General features: G+C 38.6%; 1 protein-coding gene across 1 annotated transcript in view; it reads right to left on the bottom strand.

Annotated features, from left to right (window-relative positions):
• LOC104956302 (synaptosomal-associated protein 25-A-like) overlaps positions 1-2,235 on the bottom strand; it is a 6,739-nt gene extending 4,504 nt beyond the window's left edge. Inside the window, exon 1 of the mRNA XM_010783772.1 lies at positions 2,080-2,235. Coding sequence (XP_010782074.1) covers positions 2,080-2,171 — 92 coding nt within the window. The 5' untranslated portion in view covers positions 2,172-2,235. The remainder of the gene's footprint in view (positions 1-2,079) is intronic.
• Between the last annotated feature and the right edge of the window lie 7,765 nt (positions 2,236-10,000).

The following is a 10,000-nucleotide window of genomic DNA, read 5'->3' as shown; positions in this document are numbered from 1 at the left end:
TGCTCCAGTTTATAACAACAAGCAAGAATTATTTTTAATGCTATTTGAACTTTAAAGAGATCAGATGAGACAAAACCACAGGAATCACAAAGTGTTTCATGAGCGGGACGACCAGAGAGCTATAGAATAAACAAGACCTGAACCAAACACATATGGAGGCTCTTACACCCTCCTTACACACTCCTTACACACTCCTTACACACTCCTTACACAGTCCTTACACCCTCCTTACACACTCCTTACACACTCCTTACACACTCCTTACACAGTCCTTACACAGTCCTTACACACTCCTTACACATTCCTTACACACTCCTTACACACTCCTAGATGCATATTTGTTGTGCACTTAGGCAAAATGCATACATAGGTATTAACAGTAGGCATAACATTGTGTTTGTTCCACTACAGGATAGGCTCTATTTTCTCAGGAATAAGGTGGAAAAGGCATATTTCATTATAAGCATCGACTGAAATTAATTGCAAAATATTGGTTATCGTTATCAGGCAGGAATCCAGTATCGTGCATCCCTAACAAAGGAAAAGAAAGTATATAATGGACCATTCGAGGTCTGATCTGAACACAGACCTTTGGGCGTAATTAACACCTCTTTAAAAAACAAAAAGACCCAGCATACTCAAAACTAATACCGGGAAAATACTGCATTGAAATGAAGGCTTCTTTTACTCCCTGATGAATGTCTGAGAAACTTTATAAAGTTTGTGTTTCTTGGTTTGTCCGCCACTTGTGTTTTCTATAGCTCTGAGATAATAACAACTGTATACAGTACATGTCTTGGTTTAATAGTATTATAATACGCATGATTTGGCTGTTATTGCCAGACAAATCAAACAGATACAGGATTTAAAGGGTTTTCAGAGACAGTTTGGATGTTTGGAAACAGTATATGGTGTACAGGATTTAAGGCACAGAAGAAAAACAAAGTACTGCTGTGGACGCAATACAAATTGTAGAATTAAACAGTTTTTTAATGTGGTTAAAATATGATTATCTGATGCCCCTGTCCACTACTGTACTTTGCTTGGCTTCTTGTTGGTACTCTCCAAACTACATATCCCATAATCCCTTGCGTTATCCATAGTCAGTACTGTTGGTAGACTGACTATGGATAAGAAACTCATAAAAAGGCCCCTAAAAACATCCAAAATATCATTTTATATTCAAATCTAGCACCAAATAAGGCAGCCTATAGTTAAAACCTTTAATTGACTGTTATTTATGAACTAAATCACCTTCACCTTTGTAATCAGAGTGCACCCTGACCTATGCTAATGGGTACACACATATATATATATATATAGAATAAGTTAATCAATTATGTACAGGTTCCCAAAAAAGGAATAGCTTGAGGTTGTGGCAAAAACTTGTTTTAGCTTTCCTGCAGATTATTAAATGAATAATGAAACGATGCACCTCTAAGGTCTGTGAGCTAAATAAAGTAAAAACGCCTTCTTTTAAAAACTCCAGGAACTATGATAAAGGTCTTAACTTAAAAGAGCTCTTTGTAAGAAGTTACTCTAGTTAAAAAAAACGTTAAAATACCAGAGTTTTGCAGCAAAATGTTTACAATTCAGATAAATAATTTGGCAGAAAAGGCCACTATTCTTTGGATGGACTTAAAATCAGATAACTTTCTTACTGCAAGAGCCTCTTGTAAAGCAATTACTTCCTGTAAAAGCATTACAAACACCAACAGTTTTCACATAAGTAATTTAGCAGAGAAGGCCACTATAGTTGATTTAATCTTTGGTTGGACTTTGAAGGTGGGGTTTTGGGAGGGGAGGGACGGCGGACGCCATTTTCCAGATCCACGCTGAAGCTGACCTGCTGGAAGGTAAAGAAGTCTCATCCAATGAATGAAGGGCTTTTGATGAAAACAGCAAATAAAGTGGCGTTGTGCAGATGTGTGTGTTGTTCATGCATGCTCACCCAACACCCCAACACACACACACACACACATGCTGGTTGCCTGCTCCGAGAGTGTGTTGTTGCGGCTATAAGGGCCTGTTTCTACACACCAGAAGCAGGAGAAACACATGCAGTCGGGCAGCACCTACTTGTTACAGGGACATGAACATAGACCACAGAACTGTCCTAGATTGTTCAAATTCTTTTCTGCATCCTTCATGTCCTTATTGATTTGGTCCATCCCTTCTTCGATACGCTCCAGTTGTTCTGATTACCAACACATTGTCATATTTCCCAGCAAAAGGACGAAAGCACGTGAGAGAGAAGAAGAAAAAGAGAGAGCAGGAGTAGGGACGGGGGGGGAAGTAGAGAGGGGGAACAAAGGAGAAAAGACAAAAAAAAGGCATTGACTGTGACAAGAGAGACATTAGACATCACCACCACCACCAGCACTGGACACTCAAGAGCTCAGAGCCCCTGCTGGTACCTACTTTTCAATACAGGGGCATATCAGCCCACAGCATACTCCTACATCTTTTAAATTTTTCTCGGCATCCTTCAGGTCTGCGTTCACTTTGTTCATGCCCTCCTCCACACGGTCAAGTTGCTCTGGTGAGGACAAAGGCATGAGAGGCAGTGAAGTAAAGTTTTAAAGGTTGCGGGTTTGTTTTACGGGCGGGTTGGCGCTCTATACGCTACGGTGCAAAGAGGCAAACAAAAGTTGTATTTGGCGAGATGCAGAAGGCAAAGCAGGCACTAGGCATTCAAAGAGAGATTTAAGAAGTGGTATTTGTGGATCTATTTGTTTTGAATCCCCAGCGTTTTGTTTCTTACCTCCACCCAAAGCGTAGATTGCTATTTGCTACATCACACCCATGTGACCCTGTTATTACACCCCTATTACATTGTTATTACAGCTGTATTACACACATATTACTATGTTATTCCACCCATGTTACACTTATATTAAACCAATACTACATTGTTAATACACTGATTCAACACATACTTGTCAACCCTCCCGATTTTTGTGGGAGACTCCCGATTTCATTGCCCTCTCCCGGTTTCCTCCCGGGGTCATATTTCTCCCGATTTCTGACAAAATCAGATTTACACACGACTGTTTCCACTCGGACTTTAATACAGCTACACCATTGTTTGGTTTCCATGGTAACACGTCTCTTTAGTAGCGCGCGCAACTCAAAGTCTGAGAGGGTGAGGCAGATATTCACAGAAAACAGAACAAGAATCGACAACTACTCTACTCTCTGCTCACTCCTTTCCTGTAAAATACAGGTCCAGCCCACACATATGCTCCATCAAGGACGGTGCTACAGGCCGCAAGGCAGTGCACTTACAACTACAATAAGCATGTTAATGTTAATCTAACAGCTCCGGCGATCCACTAGCACCCCCCCCCCCCCCTCCCCAATTTTGCATTTTGAAATGCTCCCGATTTCTGAGGTCTAAAGGTTGGCAAGTATGATTCAACACCCACAGATTTTTCACTATTATTACACCCATATTGCACTGTTCTTACACCCATATTGCACTGTTCTTACACCTGTATTACACCCATATTCTACTGTTATTACACCCATATTGCACTGTTCTTACACCTGTATAACACCCATATTATACCCATGTAGTACTGTGATTACACATATATTACACTGCTATTTCACCCATTTTACACAAGGACAAAGCCTGTTTATGACTGTATCCCCCAGGACACAGAAACCATTTAAGGGTTAAACAACTTCACATCAGTGGGAGAAGCAATAGAGCATTTGAAGCAATTGAATCAACGAGCAACAAATCAATTAACAAATCATGAATGAAGTGCAATTGAAAGCACCGTTTGGGCACGAGAAGTGGCTTCCTTACTGATAGCGCACAGAGCTATAAAAAGCTCTGGTTCAAGGTCAGATCCTCTCTCCTAATGGTTATAGGAGAGGATAGCAGTAATCTCCATCAGTGGGAAGGGGCACTTTGTCTTCCGGGAGGAAATACTGCTAAGGTTTGATTAGTCACATTAAAGTGCAGAGGACACAGATGGTCATACAACACTGGCTGCAGATTTACAGAAATGACTGCTACTGATTGTTAAAGGGATGGTTTTAAATTGGGTACATTTCTCTAATCAGTGCATTACCTACAGCTTTGGTTTTAAATAAACAGACAGGAGTAGCAGCAGGAAGCAAATACCGTGGATGCAAAACACATTTTAGCAACCCTTAAACAAAGGATCACCAAATAGACAAATATGAGTTTAAGTGTCAATATATATTTAGACTATTTTCACTGGCTTACCTTGCCTTAAAACAGCTTAACAGTCTATCTTTAAATCTACCAGACTCCATTGACAAAAACAGTTACTTTACCTCACAGAATACACAGTTGCTGATCTAACGCTGCTTTTTTAGTTAGTTCCACGACACGAATGTCACATAACAACATAACCAAACTACCTACTGTAATTGTGGCATCAGTAGATTTGCAACCCCTTTATTCTGCAAGGTAAACTATTTTATTCAAAGGAGTCTGGTGGCTTTTCAGAGAGCATTGAACTGCTTTAGTTTCCCGTTTGAAAAGGCTGTCTGACTAAAAATATACTAAATATAGCTAAAATATAAACAGTTTTTTAACCTTTTTTTACGTGTTTAAAATTAGATTTGCCACGGCAGGATAACGCTTATGTTCTATGCTCGTATTTCTGTCTGTTTCTCCAAACTTTGCCATCTACATACACTGACTGTTAGGGGGGGTGTAACGGTATCCGTATCCGTACATGCAGTCACACAACGAATACGCGTTTTTTTTAACGAGTGTGAAAAAAGTCTGTCATTCAGGGCAGTATCCACTACACTATATATAATCCAGGGGGCGGTATTGCGCCTAAAAGCTGTTTGCCAGCCGCCCTTAAACAACAAATGAAGAAGAAGAAGAAAACACATTAAAACGCCCTTATGGAATAGTAGAGGACCCTGGCTTTTATTGATTGTGATTGAAAGTTATTGAAACACTTTCTTATTATTTATTTTGTAATATTTTCAAGACATTCTTTTTAGTTTTACAGCTTGATGAAACCTTTTTGTTTCAGCCATTATAGATAATACGGTGGTACTGTTTGTGGTTTGTTTTTAACTGTGTAATAAAGTTCATTATTCAAAATGTTAGAGTTCCCTATTTTTATACTGAAACTTGAAAAAACAAAACTGGATTTATACATCTGGGACTTTTTTTTTGCTTTTTCTTGTTGTACCGAACCCGTACCGAACCGTGGCCCCCAAACCGAGGTACGTACCGAACCGTGGATTCTGTGAACCGTTACACCCCAACTGACTACTCATAAGAACCTTGAACAACCCCACTTCAAAACCTCCAAACTATCCCTTTAATTTAATTTAGCCTGATAGTAAATCACAACCGAAGCTGCGAACCCATCTGCTGGGTTCAAGCAGAAGTCAGATCAGTTACTAAACCCGGTGAGTTATCTATAGCCAATCCCAAAATATAAGACAGCAACGTTTGTCCTCGGGAGGTCAAATAATCAGTGCCATCATCTAATTTAATACAGACACAGAGAGTAAACAAATTACTAATATATCAACCCAGTCTCACGGCATTTCGTTTTATAGTCACAAAATAAATGTAATCTATTGATTTGTAACGTATTTCTGTCCGGTCGGGTTTTGGAAAACTGGAAGCTGTGTGGTTCATAAAAACATTTTCTTACTCAATATCAAGCCACGATTATTGTTTTTATTTTAAATAGTATAATGTCTGACTTTTTTTGCCGTCCGTGAGGAAAATAAATTGAGCTCAGAGCTGCAGAATACTGAAATCTGTATTTTTTTTTTTAAATGTTCCTTCTAATTTGTTATTATTTGGTGCAGGCACGAAACATACTACCAATAGAAATACATTGCTTTTAAAATCGTTCTGTGTGACACGAACCAATAGATTACATTTCGTGGCTATAACACGAAATGCCATGAGACTGGGTTGAACATATAAGCAAAAAATTAAGGCAACAAAGACATTTTCTACAGGCTTCTCTTTACTTAACTTTCATTTGATTTAAATCTCTTTCTTCAAGTTAACTGGCACTAGAAATTACTTCACAATCAGCAGTTTATTGGAATAAACATGGTTTATGTTGTAGGATAATGTGCACATTTTCAAAGAAATGTAAACAAATATATAAATATTTTATTTCTATTTTATATTTTCGTATGTTCGACATTGTACTTAAACCTCTCATTTTTTAATAAAAATATTTATTTGATATTATTGTATTTGATATTATTTTAGATTAAAATAGAGCAACTGTTACAAAACCCAATTCCCATGGGTAAATAAATGATTCTGATTGACTCTGATTACACTATAGCAAAAGCTGTTTCTGACACTGAGTGCAAATCTGACATCCGTTAAAAGCTGAGGAGAGAGGATCAGGAGGAAGGATGAATTTTCAGCTAACTGTATGTTACAGTAGACGACAACTAAATGGCTTTTTAGCAGTAATCCCATGCAGAGGGAAGGATTGTGTGGAGAGAGGACGTGAGAGGAAGAGAGAGAAATTGTTTATCTCCTCAGCTTCGACCAGTCCTTTGAGGATTACCGTGTGAAAGACTTAACCACTGATTCACTGATTCAACTGACTTCAACTGATTCACATCAACCAGGAATAACTAAAACAAGCCTTTTTAAAAACAGATATAATGTTGTTTAGCTAGGAGCAACACAGGTGTGGTTTGTGAAATCTTTTATAAGCAATAATGGCTTTTTTTTGTTCGTGCCCCTTCCCTTCCTTTCTTTGTCTTTTTAATTAATGTCTAAATAATTACAGTAAACTAAAAGCTACCAGCAGCTTTGATACAAAAAGGTAAAATGGCATTGTTTTGTGTGAACAGAAATGTGTTTTTAATCAGTTTTCAGGGTATTGGTTTTCAGATTATCTTTGAACATATAGTGAGACTAGCTGTATCCCCGTTTCGAGTGTTTATGCTAAACTAAGCTAACGGCTACCTAGCTCTGGCACTATTGAATGTACAGACATGAGAATATTACAGATCTTCTATTAAAACTTACAGTAAGACAGCATATTTTTCTAATATTAATTAAACTAAAACAGTCAGCAGTCATCTGTATAGAAAGTAATTTGAGGATTAGCAGTTCTAACTTACTGTTTTCAGTGTTTGTGCTAAGCTAACCGCTAGCTAGCTCTGGCTCCATATATACATTTTCAGCAAGACATCAAATAGGCATATCTTCCCAAATCTCTAAATATTCAATATGTCAAGAAAGACATTGGAGTACTAAATGCTCTAACTAGTGTGTAAATTATTAAAATAATGATGTAGTTTCCCAGTAAGTAATGAACCTGTATCTGAAGAAGCTTGTTATTTATGTCTGTTTTTCCTTTCTGGCATGTCGAAATGTGAGATATATGTGAGATAGATAACACTATCACACTATATATGTGAGAAAGTGTTATTTATGCACTATGGCAGGAAAACAGGTGATAAAAATCTATGAAATACAGGAACCTGTTGAACCTGAGGGAGGAAAAAGCTAAAGATGAAGAAAACGTAAAAACCTGGAGCTTAGGTAAACTCAGTTTTTATTCTAATTCAAATAAAAATAAGACAATTAGCTTTATCCTAGTTGTAAACGCTTTGATTCCCACTTCTCACTACCTTCTTCTTAATGCAAAAAGCAGCATAGGATTATGGGTAATGTAGTATTTTACACATGTTTTCCCAGACCCTAAACTCAATTAACAAAAATATGTAAAATATGATTTTGGAGATTCATCGTGTCATTAAAAATGTGTTTGCACTCTTTACTTTAATTTATACAGAATGCTGCAACTAGACTGTTAATTGGCTCAAATAAAAGAGAAAAACATCTCCTCCAGTGTGTGTGTGGTGTGTGTGTGTGTGTGTGTGTGTGTGTGTGTGTGTGTGTGTGTGTGTGAGTGAAGGGCAGAGGGATTAGTTACACTCTAGTTTACAGCTCAACAAGGCAGTATTAATTACCCCAGGCTCGGAAAGCCATTAATTACGAGGCGTTTTTATTTTCTTTCATGGCAACATAAGAGAGATTTCTTGAGGTAGATATCCTATCCGTCCTTTTTGAAACATGGATAAATAGAGAGGATGAAGACAAGGAAAGAGCTTCGTCATCACTGTAAGAGACGTCATGAGAAAGAGTGGAGGATTGCTGAGAGGTCATTTAAATCTGTGAATTGATTTCTGCATCAGCCTCGTCTCCTAAAGATTACGTACTCATGCAAACAAAATGCATTGTTGATTATGTTTCCAGGGAAATCTCTCTTTTCCGTAACAAACACGCTTATATATTATCCAAGGACCTTTTACTAGGGATGTAACGATATATCGAATATCGCGGTAAATAAATGTCTCAATGCTGTCGTGAGAATGACAAAATCTACCGCTATTTATTATTTGTTTTAAATTAAAAAAAATGTTAAACCTTTATTTAACCAGATGGTCCCATTGAGATCATCAATCTTTTTTTCAAGGGAGACCTGTCCAACATGAACATAAAACAACAGATAACACAAAAGGACATTGTGTGATTTGGATTTACATCATTAACCTTGTGTTTAAAACTTCGATCATATCCCAGGAGAGTAACTAAAGGAATGTGATCCATATCCGTCATTTTGAAACAAGGATAAATAGAGAGGGTGAAGACAAGGAAACAGCTTCGTCATTACTGTAAGAGACGTCACGAGACAGAGTGGAGGATCGGGTTAAGAGGACGTTTGCTGAGAGGTCATTTAAATCTGTGAATTGATTTCTGTCCTGTGCTAACAGCAGTGTGAGAAAAGGGGAAGAGAAAGAGAAAAGAAACAGGCTATCTATTCCTCTGACAGGACAATTAGGATGCTCTGTGAAGCGTGGATCTGTGCAAAAAGACTAAAGTGTCTTTTTACGGGAGAGGTAACCAATAAAAGCATCTGGGCTTTGAAGGGTTACTTTTTAAAGGTGTTGCAATACAACAACGAATTACCTGAGGTACGCTCGCACATGGAAGGAACCGTCAACCTGAGGACTTTCTCAACGGCTGAGAGGGATGACTTTCTACTTTGCTCGTGAAAGGATACGTGTTTTCCTTAAAAACAAACTGGATAGGTTTTGGGAAATCTGGAAAACCTTTTTAGACTTCCTGGAGCTTAATGGTCTACACAGAGGTGCCCAGTACGTTGACCGGTCGACCGCGGGGTCAATGCTGGTAGATCGCGAGTCATTCATAAAAAAAAAATCCAGCTCCGTTAAAATAGACCACTTAATTCAGGAGTTTACTTGACAGAAAAAGCGACCTATCGTTTTCCAGTCTGTTAACCGATAATGCAAAGCGATACAAAATCAGTCAAGTGCCGGGAAAACTCAAATTAAGTTAAAGAGACAAACAACAAAATGAGTGCGGGAGCGAGCAAAAAGTTAAAGACATACCACTTCCACCCAGAACGGGAGGAAGAATATTTGTGATGTCACATTCAAAGGTTATTTGCCTTATTTGTAAAGCAAGCGTCGCTCTGCCAAAGAAAGGTAACGTGGAGAGGCATTACCGGAGTGTTCACAAGGCATATGACAGCGACTTCCCTCCGAGTAGCGAGTTGAGAAAGAGAAAGGTCATGTATTATTGCTACACAAACATTATCTGGCAGTCTTAGTGTCGCCAACTCGTTTTTAATATGCAAAAAGACAAACAAATGCGTCTATGGTCGGTGTATTTTCGATCTTTCCAATCGAGACGAGATCTCTCTCTCCCCCGTGTGCGAGGGGGCGGGGCAGTTTAGACACACGCGGCTGCTATATGCAGCAACACACGGAGGAGATGGCGGAGAGAAGCGCTCCATGGTGTGGTTAAACTTTACCCGTCTTGAGGTGGACAATGCTCCGTGCTAAGAGAGTTTAGCATGTAAGGGCGGTAACACGAGCAATTTGTCTAAACATTTAGCTGAAGTGCACCACATTCAGACGGAGGAATGCACTGGGTTTGACTGTCTATCTAGTAGCGATGTAGCCCCCC

Source organism: Notothenia coriiceps, unplaced genomic scaffold (assembly GCF_000735185.1).
Source record: "Notothenia coriiceps isolate Sejong01 unplaced genomic scaffold, NC01 NC01_scaffold00025828, whole genome shotgun sequence".
In the NCBI taxonomy this organism is placed as follows: Eukaryota; Metazoa; Chordata; class Actinopteri; order Perciformes; family Nototheniidae; genus Notothenia; species Notothenia coriiceps.
Note: the sequence above shows the minus strand (reverse complement) of the source record. Positions and strands in the feature narration are given on the sequence as shown.